Source organism: Rattus rattus, chromosome 9 (genome assembly GCF_011064425.1).
Source record: "Rattus rattus isolate New Zealand chromosome 9, Rrattus_CSIRO_v1, whole genome shotgun sequence".
NCBI classification, from domain to species: domain Eukaryota; kingdom Metazoa; phylum Chordata; class Mammalia; order Rodentia; family Muridae; genus Rattus; species Rattus rattus.
Genome location: NC_046162.1, coordinates 14,633,006 through 14,653,698, shown reverse-complemented (window position 1 = coordinate 14,653,698; position 20,693 = coordinate 14,633,006). Strand labels below are relative to the sequence as shown.

General features: G+C 41.6%; 1 protein-coding gene across 21 annotated transcripts in view; it reads left to right on the top strand.

Annotated features, from left to right (window-relative positions):
- Positions 1-20,693, top strand: part of Rbfox1 (RNA binding fox-1 homolog 1) — a 1,521,216-nt gene that overhangs the window by 1,382,650 nt on the left and 117,873 nt on the right. For all 21 annotated transcript variants that reach the window (XM_032912759.1, XM_032912751.1, XM_032912758.1 and 18 more), the window contains 2 exons: positions 7,639-7,782; positions 15,496-15,549. In XM_032912759.1, coding sequence (XP_032768650.1) covers positions 7,639-7,782; positions 15,496-15,549 — 198 coding nt within the window. The remainder of the gene's footprint in view (positions 1-7,638; positions 7,783-15,495; positions 15,550-20,693) is intronic.

Sequence of the window (20,693 nt, the reverse complement as noted above, 5' to 3'; positions counted from 1 at the left end):
ATTTCTCTTGTAGGTTCACATCTACCACGCTTTACTCATGCATCCTCAGGATAAACTTTCCTGTAGCACTCATGAGCCACAGACAAAAGTCTCCTGGGCTAGTCTGGAGAATCTAAGGTTCAGAAGGGCTTAAGTAACTAGACCAGTAGAAGACGGATGTGGTTTTTAACTCAGGTTAAAACAGCCATTATCTGATGTTTCTACACCCAGTTACTCAGTACCCGTTAGGAGGTACCAGGGATAGTGACTCTACAGTGTCTAAGTAACTGAGATAACACTGGGGCAGGGACAGAATCTGAAAGGAGCTGATTTCTATGGATATTCTCTCAAACAGTCATCCCTGGATTGGTCGATATCAAAATCCAATTTCACTAGGATTAGCTGTGGGTTGCTCAGAGCTATTCATTGAATTAGGAACGATTACAGCGGAGGGAGCCCTGCGGTTCTTTATTAAGGTCTTTGTGGAAACACTAAGTGATCTTCAGGAGATTAAAGTGCCGCTGGTGTTTTCTTAACATTTATAACCTGTGCCAATACCCAAGGAGTTTGTTTATTAAGGAAAATTCTTCAACCAACAGCCCGCCTCCTAATAGTGCTATGCCATAGAAGGCCAACACAGACTCTGGTGAGGTGGGTCTTAATGTACTTGCTCAGAACTTCTGACCAGGACTTCATACAGACCTGGGTTTTTTTTGTGGTTAACGGATCTCAAATTCATAGGCTCTGTAGGTCTTCCTGTGTGATTAGAAGGCTGTTCTCAGAGCTCTGTATGTCCGTGAGCAGAGAAATAGAGAACAAAACTGAAATGTTTTTGTTGGTGACCATCATGGTTAATGTAATGTCCCCTCTTACTAAGTAGCATTTCATCATTATTGTCTCTTTCTGAAAAATTATCCACAGAGGGGGAATAACGATCACTTCATTCACTGCCAGACATAAGCATAGAATACTGATGATCTTTGTACGAACAGACAAAGGGTTTCCCACCCTGAGCAAGGGGTCAAGCATCTCTATCCATAAACAAGTACATAAAGAGGGGTGGCCAATGTGACCTGAAGAAGATAAGAAACGGTTCTTGTCTCTTCTCTGCTTAAGTTGGAACCTTCTTCTTTCTTTTGCCCCTTATTGGAGGCTAGCACTTATGAGAGTATCCAAGAGCCCAGAGGTTATATTAAAGAATAACAGTCATTTCTGGAAAATAGTCACTAATTGAACCTGCACTTCTGGTTTCATATTTTCGAGAGAACTGTCATTGATTGAGTGGGAGCCTCGGAAAACGCTTCCATAGCATAAGCTCCGCCAACTGTAAATGGCCGAGACTGTGTTTGGGAAAGGGGATCTTTGCAGATGGAATGAAATAAGTCATCTCAATGCATCCTTACTTAGAAAGGGCTCTGAATCTAATGGCCAATGTCTTGGTAAGAAGGAAAATCTAGAGTAGACTTGAGTGAGCCTCCCAAGGAAGATGGTCATGTGAAGACAGGAGCACATAGGGATCTCAAAGCCCCAAACCAAGAAGCTGGAAGAGGTAAAGAAAGAAGAAACTGGGTTCTCCGGATACCTCTGTTCCAGATTTTCATCCTCAATGCAATGGTATGAGAAAGTCCTGTTGTTTAAGCCACTAAACTTGTGACAATCCAATCAGGGACAAACCCAGAGATCACGTTGTTCATGATAGTACGGCAGCTCATAAACCAAGGATGGGGCATTCGCTGATGGTTTCAGAGCTTTTGACCTGTGGTCATTGGTGCACAGCACACTGTGGAGATGTACAGAGAAGGGCCGTGCACTTGATGGTAGCAGTATGAAGAAACAAGGAGCAGGTTAAGGTGTAGTAATGCCAGTGATTTCACTTCCTTCCATGGCGCTTCACCTTTCCGGGTGCTGCTCACTCCCAAACACAAAACGGTTACTTAGCAAGCCTGTAGCTCACCCATGCAGATGACATACCAAATCTAAACCCTAGCAGTCATAGAAAAGCACAGGACTGTCCCCGGTATGCTTTCCCTGAAGATTCTAAGAGACATGTGTAGAAAAGGCCCACTTAGGCCCCAAACAAAGTTGGAAGTACTCTTGTCAGTATATATGGTGGCCACTCCTTGATCTGAAGTGATAGCCACTTGTACCTACCCTCACATTTTGATCCTTGTCCTAAGCCTGGAGGGCATGGACTATCATTGTACTCTCACAGATGAGTAAACGATGACACAGAGATGTAAAGGGCCCTGATCCGAATTAGCCATTGGTTACAGTAGGGTTGCGTATTGCAGGGAGCAACTCCATAGCCCTGGTTGCCACGTAACTCATCACCTTGGGCACAGGCATGCTCGGCTTGGAATGGTCTCCTTTGCTTCTCTCTCTCATCCCATAGAGGCTCTATTCACTCCTTCTCACCAACCTATACAAATTTGGATTTCATTTTACTTATTTTCAGTAAAAAAAAATTATTTCTGCCATAGGTATGCCTATATAACAATTTATGGGTATTTGTATAAATGTGTACACTACAAAATGATTAATCGAGCATTGTATGTTTTTATCAAAGGAAACACCACAAAGATTTCTCCAAAGTCCTGTTTGACTAGAGATGATTAATTTTAATTTTTACATGAGCAGCATAATGCTATTAATCATTTAATATGTTTAATCATAATCTCTGTAATTCCTAATTAGGTTTATTAAACTGAGCCATTCAGCAATTGTGCACAAATCCAAGTCTAAGTCCCTTTCCTGGGAGGAGGAGAAACTCATTTTAATTTTTTATTCACATAGCAATTTCCAATAGGGTGGGGAAAGTAGATTGGAAACATGGGATCTTAGCTATTGATCGTGCCAACTTAGGGTCTTGTGGTAGGGCATTAGTCTTTGGCAAGGTAGTAACATCATGGTTTAAAGGTGATTTTTTTTTTTTTTTTTTTTTGTCATTGATGTGGAACCCAATGTGCTGTTACTAGGAAAAACAAAAAACAAAAGCAAAACACAGTGAATAGTCTGTGTGGGTCTCTGGGTTATGGAATGATGGTGTGTGTGTGTGTGTGTGTGTGTGTGTGTGTGTGTGTGTGTGTGTGTGTGTGTGTGTAAGTATCATGCCATGATGTGCATGTGGAGATCGAAGGGCAGCTTCAAGTGTCAGATCATCTCTTGTTTGAGAAAGTCTCTCCTTATTGCTGTACAAACAAGACCAGCTGCCTGTGCACTTTCAAGAATAGTGCTGTATCCACCACCTATTTCACTGTAGGAATGCTGAGATCACATGCGTGAGCCACCATGCCCAGTTTTATGCAGGTTCTAGGACCACAAACTCAAGCCTCATACGGCAAGCACGTCACCAAGTGGACCTCCGCCAGCCTCCACAGCTATTCATTAACTGGCACTCGAAGCTGACACCGGTGATGCTCGCCCCTGTATTTATTATTCATTTATTAGTGGTGCACCAATCTTTCATACTCTCAGTCTGTCACCGCATCAGCCAATCACTCAACATGCATTTAACATCCACGTAGCATGCCGGTCACAACTCAGTCCTCTTGTCATCTTTAAGTGGCTTCTAACAGCCACTTGCTTTTGTATACAAGGCTATTTTAGGTCTACAACTTCTACCTGCCTCTCAAGTTGCCTCTCTGCTCATCCTCTGTGTATTCTCTCTGGCTCTACGTGGCCTCCCCAAGGTGGCAGACTTCTCCTTACTTCTTTCTTTCTTCACACATGCATTGCCCTCTTCTGGCACAGAATCTGTCCCCTCCACCTCTCCTAGTACACATCTCTACTAAGCCAGAGTTGATGTGTCCTGGGACCTCCAGTGGCAAGTGCGACTTGAGCGTACTCAGCTTGCACCCCCACAATGTACTGCATGCATTATATTTGGTTTTGTTTTCCTAACTCTTCCCACATCCTCTTCACATCTCAGGCAAAATAACATGGCTGTCAGGGTCGCCTTGTACTTGAAAATTGACAAAGGCATCTGGTAGGGTTTCTGAGACCAAATCGGTTTAGATGGGTGGTGCACAAGGTGCCAGGAGGTCTCAACTTAAACATGTAATTCAGGGTGTAAGGGGAAGGAGGACGCCAATAAACTATTCTAGCCCACAGGAGAGCTGCAGAGAGACTGCTAATTATGCTCCTGTTATTTGGGTGTTCCTTTCACATTTCACTATGTAAGATTGTCTCCTCTAAGTCTCTATTATTTTACACCTGGCTGCCTGCACTGATAGTTTTTGTCCTAGTTATATGCCTCTAAATTGCTCATAAATAGATGAGGATGATTCTTTGCTCGTGAATTTCAGCTTTGGCAAAGACCCTCCAACAGTAGTTTTAAAGACATGCTTAAGTGAACTGTGTCTACTGCCACCTACAGGCGGAATGTGCTAATTGCAGAGAAAGTACAGAAAAACAAAGTTCCCTAACCTTTCTGAATGACAGAAAGAAATAACGGGCCAAGCTAGTAGCCTTTTTTTTTTTTTTTTTTTTAAAGATAGGTTACATATTCAAGATCTCTTTTTATTATAGGCTTAGCAGTCTCTTAAAATGTAGTTTAAAGATAGGGGGTCGTACAGGGTACACTTTTGAAGGAAATCAAATTCAGTAAATAAGATAGACCAACTAAAGTAAAGTTTTCCTCCTTAATATTGTAGATGATGAAACCTATAGTAGAAGAAGGTAGGTAGTAGTATTTCTATTCTTTTTTTTTTTTTTTTTTTTTTTTTTGAGTATTTCTTATATACTTTTCGAGTGTTATTCCTTTTCCCGGTTTCCGGGCAAACATCCCCCCCCCCCCCCCCCCCCCCCCTTTGGGTGTTCCCCCCCCCCCCCCCCCCCCCCCCGTATTCTTGTTCCCCTTTTAAAGAAGGAGTGAAGCATTCACATTTTGATCATCCGTCTTGAGTTTCATTTGTTCTAGGCATCTAGGGTAATTCAGGCATTTGGGCTAATAGCCACTTATCAATGAGTGCATACCATGTATGTCTTTCTGTGATTGGGTTAGCTCACTCAGGATGATATTTTCCAGTTCCAACCATTTGCCTACAAATTTCATATAAAGTCGTTGTTTTTGATAGCTGAGTAATATTCCATTGTGTAGATGTACCACATTTTCTGTATCCATTCCTCTGTTGAAGGGCATCTGGGTTCTTTCCAGCTTCATTATTATAAATAAGGCTACATGAACATAGTGGAGCACGTGTCTTTTTTTTATATGTTGGGGCATCTTTTGGGTATATGCCCAAGAGAGGTATAGCTGGATCCTCAGGCAGTTTAATGTCCAATTTTCTGAGGAACCTCCAGACTGATTTCCAGAATGGTTGTACCAGTCTGCAATCCCACCAACAATGGAGGAGTGTTCCTCTTTCTCCACATCCTCGCCAGCATTTGCTGTCACCTGAGTTTTTGATCTTAGCCATTCTCACTGGTGTGAGGTGAAATCTCAGGGTTGTTTTGATTTGCATTTCCCTGATGACTAAAGATGTTGAACATTTCTTTAGGTGTTTCTCAGCCATTCGGCATTCCTCAGCTGTGAATTCTTTGTTTAGCTCTGAACCCCATTTTTTTTAATAGGGTTATTTGTCTCCCTGTCTAACTTTTGAGTTCTTTGTGTATTTTGGATATAAGGCCTCTATCTGTTGTAGGATTGGTAAAGATCTTTTCCCAATCTGTTGGTTGCCGTTTTGTCCTAAATCCACAGTGTCCTTTTGCCTTTACAGAAGCTTTTGCAGTTTTAAGGAGATCCCATTTGTCGATTCTTGATCTTAGAGCATAAGCCATTGGTGTTTTGTTCAGGAAATTTTTTCCAGTGCCCATGTGTTCCAGGTGCTTCCCTAGTTTTTCTTCTATTAGTTTGAGTGTGTCTGGTTTGATGTGGAGGTCCTTGATCCACTTGGACTTAAGCTTTGTACAGGGTGATAAGCATGGATCGATCTGCATTCTTCTACATGTTGACCTCCAGTTGAACCAGCACCATTTGCTGAAAATGCTATCTTTTTTCCATTGGATGGATTTGGCTCCTTTGTCAAAAATCAAGTGACCATAGGTGTGTGGATTCATTTCTGGGTCTTCAATTCTGTTCCATTGGTCTATCTGTCTGTCTCTGTACCAATACCATGCAGTTTTTATCACTATTGCTCTGTAATACTGCTTGAGTTCAGGGATAGTGATTCCCCCTGAAGTCCTTTTATTGTTGAGGACAGTTTTAGCTATCCTGGGTTTTTTGTTATTCCAGATGAATTTGCAAATTGTTCTGTCTAACTCTTTGAAGAATTGGATTGGTATTTTGATGGGGATTGCATTGAATCTGTAGATCGCTTTTGGTAAAATGCCCATTTTTACTATATTAATCCTGCCAATCCATGAGCATGGGAGATCTTTCCACCTTCTGAGGTCTTCTTCAATTTCTTTCTTCAGTGTCTTGAAGTTCTTATTGTACAGATCTTTTTACTTGTTTGGTTAAAGTCACACCGAGGTATTTTTATATTATTTGGGTCTATTATGAAGGGTGTCGCTTCCTAATTTCTTTCTCGCTTGTTTCTCTTTGTGTAGAGGAAGGCTACGGAAGGCTACTGATTTATTTGAGTTAATTTTATACCCAGCCACTTTGCTGAAGTTGTTTATCAGCTTTAGTAGTTCTCTGGTGGAACTTTTGGGATCACTTAAATATACTATCATATCATCTGCAAATAGTGCTATTTTGACTTCTTCTTTTCCGATCTGTATCCCCTTGATCTCCTTTTGTTGTCTGATTGCTCTGGCTAGAACTTCAAGAACTATATTGAATAAGTAGGGAGAGAGTGGGCAGCCCAAGCTAGTAGCCTTATATTATCTGCATCAGCATAGCCCAGCAGAGCATTTGTACAGATGGCAATATTCTATTTTTGCGTTTTTTCCCCAAACACAGGCACTACCTATGTGTGGCTACTGAGCATTTCAAATGCAAGAAATGCAAACTCCTTTATGCGTTATTTAGTGTCCATTCCTTGAAATGATCTCATAGGGTCCGTGGCAGTAGACAATATAGATTCGTACAATGAAGAAGCTAAGTTAACAAATATTTTTACAAAGTTGAGTGAATCATCTATTCACTGGATGAAGTACAGACCACCAAAGGGCCTTTGCAAATTTTTGACATTTATTAATATTTTACCTGCACAGCCTCAGTATTTATATATGCGTAGCATAAGACTCTGGCCAGCACTGAGGGATACATGTTCTCATTTTTAATGATCTTAACTCCCTTTTTGATGAGTTTTCCACTACCCACCCTGAACCCCCAGCCCCTCATGCTTCCTTTATTTTTCCTACAATGCTTATCTCCTTCTTCCCAATTCTATATCTATTTATGAACGGTTTTTATCGTGCCTTGCCCCATGATCGTTGCACTGCATGACGCCAGGGGCTTTTGACTGCTTTGATTGATATGTAATCAAAGATTCATGTGTGGGCACTCAGTGGATGCTCAAAACAAACTCTTTTTTGCTGTTAATTAAAATTTTAAAAAAAGGACCAAAAATCTCTGTTGGATAGCATCCTGCCATGTAGAAGAAAGGAGCAGGCTGTGGGAGCGAGCGTTTATGGACCGCATCCTGCCCTAAACGGGATGGGAGAGGATATTGGGACTTACTCAGCAACTTTTCTTTCTTCTTGTTCTTTTAGCAGACAGATGATGCCGCCCCGACCGACGGCCAGCCCCAGACACAACCTTCTGAAAACACAGAAAACAAGTCCCAGCCCAAGCGGCTGCATGTGTCCAACATCCCCTTCCGGTTCCGGGATCCAGACCTCCGACAAATGTTTGGCGTAAGTATTACCTTCATCCTCGGGTTTCCTCCTTGTAGGAGTTCTGAGACCTTATCATTCTAAGGTAGAATGTTGTTATGGGGTGAAGGCATTTTACATCTAAGTCCTGAGTTTAGAGTGGGAGGTCCCCTTAGGGGTGGCAGGATATGTTTATTTGTTTTAGTTGAGCTCATGGGGTTTCTGCTTTGACAATTGCTCATCTTCTAATAAGTAACTTAAATGTCAAGCAGAAAATAGGCTCATCTATTAAGCACTGATGATAAGGTCTATTGATAATCCCAAATCCAGCAGCCCAGGACCTCACTTTATAACTAAAATAAATGTTGAAGGCCTTTCCTGCTTACCTAGGAAAGTAACCCAGGAGCGACTCTCTCCCAATTGTCCCCCAGGCACTGTACTGCAGTTCAGCATAAAGCTAGGTTTTCAAAATCAGCCACCCCCACCAACAACAAAACTACCAGTTTCTAAATCTGATTTGATTTTTGCATCATACCGTTTCCTGGATGAAACGTCAAGGGTATTTAGCATGCAGCAAAGGGCAGCCTGGTCTAGGCACGATAGTGAAACAGAACTAGCCAGAAGCCACTGTTTACCCCAAGGAAATGCATGACGACTTTGCTTTCTCACAGGTCATCATGACCCTGAATATTTTTCTAGAAGATGTTTGAACAATCTACCCAGGGAAGGGAAGAGTTTATCATTTATTTAGTCTCTGCTGTGGCAAAGGACAAAGCTTTGACAAGGCTCAGATAATGTTTTGTGTTTCGAAATGTAGTCCTTCTGTTTATCCATGACATCCCAGTAGTGGTCATAAGCATCTGTGCCTTCAACCAAAGAACTACATCTTTAACATTTGACTCAGAACAAAGGTGGGCTGCTTGGAGACTCCTCTAAGAGTTTGTGGAGAGCTCTATGGCAAAAACAATAAAGAGGCCAGGTCGGATGTCCATTGTGAGCCAAGTTCATATGATTCTCTGCATGAACAGGAAGCCCTGGTCTGTAACTCAGGAGCTTCATGATTTGGGGAGATGAGCTTGGATCTTTTGTTTTTATTTCATTAACACACACACACACACACACACACACACACACACACACACTGCTTATCAAGTATGCGTGTGACACAAAAGCAGAGCAGGCACCCTAATATTTAAGAGACCCAGGCTTGAATCCTGACATTTCAGAGGAAAAGGTCAACTTTTGCACTTTTATCGCTCTCTCATTTAGTAATAACCTTGAGTTAAGCCCTCTAACTCTTGCAGAACGAAGATACCCTCGGGCACTCTCAGGTCAAAGATGACTTTGAAAAGTGCAGAGCATTCGAAGTTAGAGTCGAGGTTAAGTGTGTGCAAAGCAGTGGGACCCAGCTTGACTGATGGGTAGCTGCAGGAGTTCTATTCTCTTTGCCATGTCAAGCCAGAGGGATGTCTTGCTATCCAGTCTGTCTTTATTCATCAAGTGTCACTGTGATGCTGCCTTTGAACTGTATCCTCTTAATGGCCACTCTCGAAATCCTTCATGGTGACATGCAAGGCAGCTAACCCCAGTTTCTCACCCTTAAGGGTCTATTTTCTTGCCTGGACTTTTTTGATTATCTTGAACTTTACCTGAGGCTACAGGGATAAGTCAGAGATGTCATCAAAATACTCACAGCTGGAAGCCATACAGAGGAGATGCTGCAAGTGTTAATGTCTGAATCTCTTTGTCCTTTAGGGTTAGGACAGATGGCCCAGAGGAAAAAAAAATCTGTCATGTGACATGCTACCTGGTCCAGATCCAGATCAAAATCTATTTGTTTTCAAAAACAAGGGTTTTTTTCTTCTTCTTCTCTTGAGTCAAAATTCTCATGCAGCTAGCTAACAAGATGTTCATTTGCTATGATGATAGATATACCCTTAGCATCTGTCAGTTAAGGGAGTGCGGTATACGTTTATGAACACTGAAATTAATTCTACTTATCACAAACAACATCTGTGTCTATGTTAAAGAGTATGTGTGGAGTTTGTGTGGTGTGGGTTTCATCTATAAAAATCACTGGGCCATATGGATTCTGGACCACTCGCAGTAGCTTGGGAGTCCTCTTTCAATTTTACAACTGCTATTTTAAAGAAATGGAATTTTCCTAACATGAATATGGGTGGTCACAAAGCCGTTCTATAATATGATACATTTAGCAGCATGAATCACACTGAGAGGCATCTGGAACATTCTGCTTGGCTCTCCATGGTGCAATTTAGGGGACTCAACACAGTTTCCTCTTTCAGATCTTAGTTACTGTAAGCATCCATGGTTTAGTCCCAGTGAGCTTCCTCTCGCCATGAGACAGTGTCTCTCTTTTGCATGCTATCTTTTGTTTTCTGTTCTCCTTGCTAGGGCAGGGTTAAGTGAGGCTAATTAGAAAAAACTGCAATGATCCTTGTGCCTCCTGCCCCCATTGACTCTATTGGTCCAAGGAAACACAGAAATTTCAATGTCAAAAACATAACAAGACACAAAGTACCCTCTTTCGAATTGCCTAGGACTTGGCTGTGCCCAGCTTCTCCCAGTGCAGAAACTCTCCCCTATGTTTTGCACAACAGTCACTTGCCTAATGGTTTCAACAGGTGTCTCTTGGTTCAGTATGTGCTTTCTGGGCCTCTCCAGTGAGATTGGTATCAGAGGTGATTCTCTTCATTGCTCTTTTCCCCTTGTTCACCGCCATCTTTGCCAGGGAGGGGTACTTCTTCTGAAGTTGCCCTTACATTGTGCTTCACGTTACATTTCCTGTCACGCTGTCTTTTCAAATGGTATATTCATTCCTTGGGGGAAATGGATATCTTACAAGGTATAAGTGTCTCAAGTAATTTCATATCATCCATAGTGGTATGAGTGGATGGGGCTAGTGTGGTTGTTCAGATCACTTGTTCTAGATGTTTCTGTGGGATCACTAAGTGACCTGAGGCCTCACCGTGAGTCTCTTGAGGTCTGCTGGAGCACATCCCTTCACATTTGCTTTCTTTCACTTGTTCTGCTTTAGTTTGCTGGTTTTGGAGGTGAACTCTGACTCTGGTTGAAAAACTGACTTCAAACTTGCTGAGTAGCACAGGTTGGCCCCAAACTTCATCTCCCTGTCTCATCCTCCAAAATGTTGGGGATGCTAGCATCCGACAGCATATTTAAACTTTTTCTTGCCCTTAGATAGTGTTCAATAAGTATATTTTATTTAATACATCTTCTGACAAGCAGTTGGAGAATTTACAACCTTGACATTGGAGAAGATTTTGCCATTATCTATCCCCCAATTTAATATGTTAGCTCACAGAGAGTCATGATTGGAGACATCAGTATTTCCATATTAAAGTTATACATTTGAGTTCTTGATGTCATTAAAAACACTACATGGATTACAACCAATTTAATTATAATGTGTCACTCTTGAATGCAAAATACTTATTATAGATTAACTTTTGAAATTTGAATTTCCTGGGCTTGAGATGAGAGTAGACTAAGATACATCCAGACCCCTGCTCCAACACATGGATTCACAAAATTGATTTTCAGAAACTGTGCGATTAGTTGACACTCTACACGTTGCTGCATGCCTAAATGATGCCACACCCTCTCGACTTTGTTATCAGTGAGTAAAATGACTGGGATGCAGACACATAGACCTGTATTCCATATAAAAACCTCAGAATTGGTAGCCCATGCTTATAATCCGAGTACTAGAATGGAGTTCAGGGGGGGTCCCTGGGGTTTGCTGGCCAGCCAGCCTAGCCTACTTGGTTCTTCAAAACCAGTGAGAGGTCCTGTTTCACAAAACAAAGTGATAGGACACTTGAAGTTTTTGTCCTCTTTCCACATACATACACATGCCCACACATATATATTCATGGACATCTGCACAAACACATGGATATGTACACACAGAAGCACACATGTACATACACACAATAAATAAATATACTTTGGATAGGAAAGTAATATTCAGGTCTGTCTAACACATGAATTTTTGCATGTGTAAAAGACACTCGAGTGATGCCATTTTATGGCTACAATACAGATGGACTTCCTTGAACCTTTCATGTTAATGCAACACTCTATAAAGTAGGATGTTAGGAAGAGTAAAGTCACTTTGAAGACATGTCACAATGTGTCCTTTTTCTGTACTTAAGTCACCTTAAGAATAGCTCCAGAGAAGAGCATATGAATTGGTTCTCCAGTTTCAAATAGTCAGCCCTGAAAACATACAAACAGGTCGCATTATAGAAACTGAATGGGTTATATTTAAGAATTCATATATATAAACATATATATTTATGCATACAGTAACAATTGGAACAGTTAGAGAGGGGACATGAATTTGAAAGAGAGTGAGAAAGTGTATATAACATGCTTCACAAGGAGGAAATATAACTAAAATCTCAACTGTAATAAAGAAAAATTTAAAAGATGCACCGGAAGGAAGCATTTCTTCAGTCTCGATGCACACATTCTGAATTAACCTTTACTTCTGAGTTTTCTGCTGTAGCTGGTGAACATCCTTCACAGTGTGTGTGTGTGTGTGTGTGTGTGTGTGTGTGTGTGTGTGTGTGTGAAATATTATTTGATCCAAGGTTGTTTAAAACTACTCAGTAAAGTGCCCAAGCACACCTATATAGGCTTCTGGATTTTGGTCTTGATACAGACGTTGAGATACCTCATGTGGGTCCAAGATGCTCTGAATGCTTGCGAACATTGTCAAGCAAACAAATGCTAGTTATGTCTGCAAACGAGTCATGTCTATTTAAATTGAAGATGTGCCAGCTGTGTTGGCATCATTAGTACCAAACTTCTCAATTAAACCAATGATACTATAAATACAGTGCACAACTGTCTCAGAAATTGGGCTTGCTTCAGCATTCCTCCTATGGCTCGTTTAACTGGCTTCCAGAACCATCCACACAGTGCCACCTGCCAAGGAAGCAAACACTGGAGATCATTCCAGGGCATATGGTGTCATTGTTTCATTTAGGGAATGACACATGCTAAGATGGGTTTCTGATCAGTTTGTCTCATCAGGTTCTTATTTTAAGGGATGTGTTTTGTGTAGACTGCTTAGGGAGTGTTCCATGGGTGACATTTGCTTCACGGTGTTGGAAGATGTCTTTTTCAGCCTTCTCTTTCCATAAATATATGTGCTTCTAGGCTCTAATGCCCGAAATAAATGTAAAGGCATCTGTGGGAATGGGATATTCTGCATCAGTTGTTCTTTTGAAGAGCTTACACAGTGGAGGATTCTTTACTATGGAACTTGGTTCACCTCTGAAGGAACAATTCTTCACTTGTCACATTGGAAAGTTTTCTTTGTATATTTTTAGTGAGTTTTTTTTTCCTCTGCCCTAAAAATTGGCACAAAAAATGTTCTAAAGTGGTGGCAAGATTCTTCAGAAGGTAAGGTACTTGCCGCCAGCTTGACCCACTGAGTTCAATCCCTAGTCCTCTGACCTCCACATACCTTGGCAAATGGACACGCACATGACCCTGCACAATGCAGAATGTAATTACAAGTTTTTAAAGAAAAAATTTTTAAAGAACAAAATAAAATTCTCTAAATGTTGAATGTGTACCGATTGTAGGGTCCTTTTGTGTGATGCCCATTAGTACTCTACTTGGTACAACAGGCTTTTCTCCTTGGCTTTATCCCAGAACTTCCCTATGAAATAAGGCAGATCTATGAAGAAGGTTACAAACCTTGAAGAGTAGATCCCATGACACAAAGGATCCAGATTTGAGATTCTTTATATCCTACAGTCAGAACTATTGTTATTTCAAGCATTTGATGTTTCTAGGTTATTGATATATGTGAGCTTTTCTAATTGTTACAAAGATTGAATTTCACATGTATTTGAAATGTGTGAATTGTAGATATTTTCTGTTGTTTTTCTTGAGTCATCAGGATGGCTCAGTAGGCAAAGGCTTTGTCAGCCAAGCATAATTACTTGAGTTCAGTTCCCAGGACTCACATAGTAGAAGGAGAACTCTTCCAACTTGTCCTCTGACCTCCACATGCTCTCAATGGCACACGCCCATACACACACCCACTCACACCCACACACACCAGATAGACAGATAGATATAAACATTTTAAAGAAGAATTCTTTTCTTGAGTACTAGCAGGAATCTTGCCATCCACTCTCCAAAATTTTTGCAATTCATAGACCTGGGCAGTTTGGTCAGAGGAACTACTCAGCTTCTTGGAATCATTATTCTTTGTGCCTTTGATTCTGGCTTCACCCTCATCCAAACACCCTATCCTTTGCTATAAAAGAATGCTTAATTCTCTCATCCAGGGATGAGAGAAAACACAGACTCTCTCGTCGGGTACCAAGTCTACAGTGAATACCCAGACTACACATGCAGGCAGTGAATGGCAGGAAAATACCAAAGAAACAAGGTCCGCAGGAATGCATCCCTCTGGCTTTTGTTGCTTTGTTCAGTCAATAAAGTGGGTCTTTGCCCTTCCATTCAGCATTGAGGAAAAATATCCATCTTACTCTTTTCTGGGCCAGATTGCCTGCTTTAAAACAGTCATTTCCACTAGCATTTTGGGGAACAAGCTATATGCTAGAAACACGTACACCATTTGCTATGACATCTAGGAAACATAAGAAACTTACATTGAAAGGATTCTTGATTATCAGATGTTCATGCTCTCAAAGAAACTCTTTGTGTAAGCTCCAGTCATCAATTAATTGATAGGCAACTTTCACTAAGACTGCCAATCACAAGATTTTTTACTAACACACATGCACGCACACACACACACACACACACACACACACACACACACACTACACAATATTCAGATTTGAATTTCATATAAACAGCAAGTATCTTCTCTGATGTCCCAACTATTATGTGGGATTTATTTATTCTATAAAATTTGAAGTTTAAGTGTCAGTGGTCATTTGCATTTCATTTGCCTGTCTGGTTGTTTGATAATTGAAGGTTTTGTTTCTGGGCCTTTTATTGAGCCAGCTCATGGTAGGGGTGTAAAAGGTGTTTGTTTCAAAGTCTAGACTCTCATCTGGGGGACATGGTCACCCTAGGTCCATCCTGGCTCTGCAGATATCTTGATTATGACGTACCTTTTGTGTGTGCATTTTTTTTCACATGCTCTGGTTGCTCTGATTTTATTTTTTTCTTTGAGCACAGAGCTAAAACCTTCAAGATCACATTCTAGTGGGGTATTTTATTATCCAAATCTCAGCTCCCTTGGGGTGTTTATCCCAGTGGCTGGTGGAAATGTTGTATAGGTAATGACTAGCCATTTTTAATCTCTGCAGCTCAGTGCCTGGGAACGAACACACACACACACACACACACACACACACACACACACACACACACACACACAGAGAGAGAGAGAGAGAGAGAGAGAGAGAGAGAGAGAGAGAGAGAGAGAGAGAGAGAGAGAGAGAAATAACATAGAATTAACCTCTTGGTTAGTATTTTGTCCTGGGCTCTGACAGTGTTCCTTCCCCGGTAGAAAGGGCTATAATCAGAAGATAATGAATACAACAGCATTTCTAGCATTTTCTCAGTTTTAGCATGTCACTTAGTAACAGAAGAAAAAAATGCATGCTCTTAAATAAGGAAAAGCTGTCTGACTCGAGGAGTAATTATTGGTGTATATTGTATAATTTATCTGATTTCGCTCTTTGCTCATGAGATATTTCTGTTTCTTTGCAGCAATTTGGTAAAATATTAGATGTTGAAATTATTTTTAATGAGCGGGGCTCGAAGGTAAGCAGCTTGGTTCAGTTTGGAATGTCTTAGCTCATTGTGACATGTCTGTTGGGGACAAGGGAAGTAACTGCACTGCCTGAATCAGCACCCTGAGAAATACACTTTAGTGGAAAGGCCTTTAGACACCACCTCCCATTTCCTAAGTGTTGAGAAATGCATTGGGTTCCATTAAAAATGTATAGGGGTAATTTTTAATTGCCAGTTTAAATATATAGAGATATAATTACATATCTTAAATTTCCACAGGAAATTACCCACACCTAAAAAGGTAAAATAATGATGTGGCCACATTTTTTGTTTTTCAGTGATAATTATGTTCTTTATATTAAAAAGTGAGTTGATAGTCTCATGCGCAGGTAAATACGTGATTATTCTGGATTAATAAAGTGCAGTTCTTTTCCTGGGTTGCAGAGCAGAAAAGCCTCATATACACCAACCTTTTGAACATAATTTTGTTCGTTAGTATGTTCCGGATCCTCATTTTGTATTGTGCTAGTGATCCCAGTTTATTTTCTTACTAGGAGACCAGTGTTTAAATCGCTTTTTTTCTAGAGCTGACAAGTGTTCATGGAAAGCTTTAAGCAAATTCCCGTACCTACAGAGGCAATAGAAACATCCTACACTTGCAGTGTGTGCCCTCTCTCCACGGCTTGATTACTACCACGGCTGCAGAAGTGGGATCCCGGCTCTGCAGCATTAGCACCATCCTGAAGCTTCTTACAGAATCAGACTCTCCCTCTCCAGCCCAGACCCACCAAATCAGAAACCCTGAAGCCGATCCCACAATCCACACCTTAGCAAACCCCCCAAGCTTGTACTCAAAATGCCTTACACAGTGTCTCTCTTTTCCCTGAAGGCCAAGCCCTCACCTGAGCATAGAATTGCCTTTGCCCACGAGTATTTCTTCACTGTCTCTGTTGATGGCATAAGACGTCCCCCTCTTTTTTAATCTTTATGTACCCTGAGAAGATTCAAGAGCCTCATGCAACACCCCTCATAGGAAATAATTTCATAAGAGGTTCCAGTATTGTCTGTGACGTTGGACGAGGCTGGAGAGATTGGTCACAGAAGCCAGATAAAGCACGGCTGTGAACAGCTCAGGTTCTAGGACAGCTACAGTTAATTGGATCTTAAGGAACCTTAAAGCCTCCATCTTCCTTCCATCCTTAGCCTCTGAATGTGGGCATTGAGACCGTTTATATCAGACACAGAGACTGTGATTGGACTTCATAATGTCCCTTCAATGGGCAACTCACAGCAAGTAGGCATCCAGGTAGGCCCTAAGCACCACTGGTTTTTGTAGTGTGTCGCACGGCACAGTAACCACACTATGAAGTAAACTTTATGGTTTTTTATTCCTTACAGCACCCACCCTCTGTCCAACCCGTCCTAAGTTGATTTAACATTGACCGAAGAGGCCAGTGTTGATGGAATTGAGGAAACAAAATTTGAGGACTTGCTTTTCCACATGAACTTGTACCGTAGTCTGCCAGATGAATGGAAAGTCAGTCTATTAAAGTCTGCAGTTTTGCACATTTGGGGACCTGGTCTTTCTTTGCCAACTTTAGCTATTTTCCATTCTTGTAGTCTGACCTCTTAGCTAGAGCAAGGGAAAGAAGTTAGCTGTTTTTCTTTGAAAACCATTGAATGTTGTTATGCCTGCAGATCGAGGTGTACCAAGAGAAGGATATAGTTAGGACTAAGCTTTGCTCAGTGGATTCCTGGCAAAACTGGAGAAGATGATATATGCTGTGTCCAGCTTGGTTCTGATTCGGAAGCTCTTTACCTAATCATTGCCATGTGGGATTCTTTCTTTTTTATATTTTTCTTCCTTGTCTGTGACTTGTTTAGAACTCCTCCTTAAATCACATTTTGTTTAGTAAGATTTTTGTCAGTCGAAGAAAGCTATTCCATTCCTTTTTGAGAGATGTTTGGGGATACCACTAGAGTATTGTTGGCTATTTTCAGAGTGCTGTTTTTAGGACTTTCCCCATCATCTCCTTGATGAGCCTGTCCCTGGTGGCTTTAGGGAAAAGAGCATTTCCATTTTCAGCATCTGAAGCCTGGACTCTGTTGGACTGTTTTGTTTGTCTTCCTATTTTTTTATTTTAGGTTAGGTAACATCCAGAGTGGCCTTTAGTTTCTCTGGGTGGGAGCCTGCACTCCCTCTCTTGCAGATGTGCGTTCTAGTGATGCCACGTCCCTGGAATGTCCCTGACATTTGGCATCTTTTATAGGAAAGGGCCTTATTTGAGGAGTATTTCCATCTTAGCCTTTAAGAAAATGAATCATTGTAAGGAACCCATTTCCATCAGTTGCTGGCTCTATTGTCAAGGAAACCAGTGGACCCAGAAGACCAGGAAATCTCCTCTTGGTCCTTTATTCTGTATAAGGTACTACCTGAGGCAGGATGACTCAAAGCTAAGAGAGGATAACTCTATGTATGTGTGTGGATGCACATCTGCAAGCAATATCTGTGGTGCTTTAGAAGCACGCAGCCTGAATAGTTGACATATATGTGGATACTGTAGGAAAGGAATGACAGGCAAACTTGCTTATCAGAACTAGTCTACATGCAGGCATAATGAATGGTACAATTCAATTCTCTTAAGAGATTTAAAGTCATTCTTTTGGTTCTGAAATGCTTTGTTTCCCAGAATAAGTCCGAATTAGCTATTCTCTAGTATACCTAAGACATGTGTAATTTGGTCTCTGACAGTGGATACACAACTGTGAGTCATTTCCTCTTCAGTTGAATCGTTCTTGAGGAAGAGAGACATGCTGCTAGCCTTGCTTTTCCTTGAGCATTAGGCAAGAGAAGTCCTGAGCAGCTGCCGTCAAATGTGCTGCACTCTGCCATGACACCAGGGGCTGATGAGACGCTGAGCACGTGGTTGGAGATGGAGAGGCTTCTTGAGAGGAGGAACGGAGTTGAGGTGAACGAAGGAGGAAGAAATGAAAGGAGGAAGGGGAGAAGATGGTATCTCACAAAGATGCAAAAGACATTGGAAAGATATGAACTTGAGGCTCGTGGTCCTCAGGAAAATGAGTTTCTATTACCTTCTTGACATCTTACCTGCTCTCTATACATGCTCACTGGGTTGGAAACGGAAGGGCTTGACTTTTCATGTTGACTAGAATGTCAAAATGAGTTCCTCATTCCAGGATATAAAACAGGGAATCCATGTGAGGGCCCCAAAGGAAATCCACCACCGGAAAGCATCAGAGTTAGAAAGGAGGAGGGAGGAAGATACAGGAGAGTGAGACCTTGTGATTCACTAAAAGGCACTGATCAGCAAACCATGTTCTAGGGCTCCCATGTCTCTTCCTCCTTCCCTCCTTCCCTCCTTCCTGTTTCTGCTTTCTGCCTTTTTCATTTCCTTTATCCTTCTTTCCCGCCTTCTTTCCTTTCCTTTGGGACTCTCTTTAATTATGCCACGGAAGCAATCAACCTTTGCCAGACCAGCATTCTAGGTACACCTCAGGGTCCCTTTTATTTTTGTTTTTAGGCTGAGTCACTTAGGCAGACCTTGAACTTGTGATTTCCCTGCCCCAGCCTCCCTAGTATTTGCACGGCCATATTCAGCTCTGCATGGACAGAATACACTCCACTGTATCTGCAAATGTAATCATCTTTTTAAGAATGGCAAGGTGCTGTTCCCTTGAAATGTGCTCTTGACCACAGGGAAGGCCATCTGAAACCTCCATATGTCTTAGCTCCCACTTTTACAGGGCCTAGGGCTTTAGCGACAGAACACCTGATAACCGAGAGGGACAGATGAGCATGTCTCTAGTCCTGGTGGCAGTTTCTTCACGTACTTCTGATCATTTTCTGACCCAAAGATGCTGTAATGTTCCTGTTCTGGGTGGAAGGGAGAATTTTCCAGGCTGATGGCCTGGGGGATGATCTCTAGCACCAGCTCAGCTTCGAACTTGTCTGTCACAAGTCTCAACATGTCATATTCTGGTCTCAGTTGAAAAGACGACACCCTTTCCTCCATCTCTGAAGTGGGAATTATAGATTACCTTTTCTTGACTGAAGTACAGATCCCCTGATTTCTCTTAGCGATTCCTATGTGCTTGGCTTGGATGCTTGTAGACTTAGGCCTAAAGGAAAGAAAGGTCATGTCTGAGACACCTTGGGCATATGATTTTTACTGTGTCCCCTACATCTACGCATAAAATTAGAGTCATAAACTCACCCTTCTCCACTGATGACATTTTCCAAAGCAGGGATATAACATTTTACTTATTCCAACACATGCAACTTCGTTTCTGTGGGTGTGTAATAGAAAGACTGGGAAAATCCAGCCACGGAATCATGTAAATAGTTTTGCAAGGCAAAAGGATATGTGGTCTCTGCTCAGGGTTTCTGATGTGGTGAATACAGAATGAGGCTTCAGGAACCCATGTGTGAACATGCTCTGTTCCTTCCTGATGCACAACTGAATCTGTGAACCACTGGCCAGTATAGAGCTGTCAGATGAAGCAACCCATCCCTTCAAATTCTGTCCTTTGCCATAAAAAAAAGTTGTCCCTTTCTCGCCAAAACTAAAATACTATGTGCAAGTATTTTTGAGCACCCAGAGTAGGTAGGCAACATGTGCAATGCTTTTATGGAACATGCCACTGTGTATTAATGGGATCACTCAGGCATGCCATACTTATGAATCCCCACTCCAGGAAGAGCAATATGAAGTCACTCAATCCAGGTAACCAGATCTGATCTTTTCCTGTGTCTTCTGTTGACAAATACCCATCTCCCAGCATTTGAACACATGCACAGCTCGAGCCCTCCACAGACAAGTCTGGTTCCATAGTGTCTCCTAGTGAGTCTACCAAGGAACCCTTCTCCAATGTCGCTCAGTTGTGAGGTCATCACTGGCGCCAAGTACAGGATGGGTATTACACTCAACATGTATTATATTTTGCACATTTTATTTGAAAACTTGAATGTCAGCCATGAGGATGAGGCAAGGGCCCTCACTGTGCATGAGGCTTATTCTGCGCAAATTGATAGTCCCCATGCAGTGAAAAATTACTCCCCAGTGACCCCAGTGTACCCATGCTCTTCCAAAGGTTGGTGTATATATTTCTAAACAAAATGTACAGATAAGCTTAAAGAGTTTAGAAATGGTAGT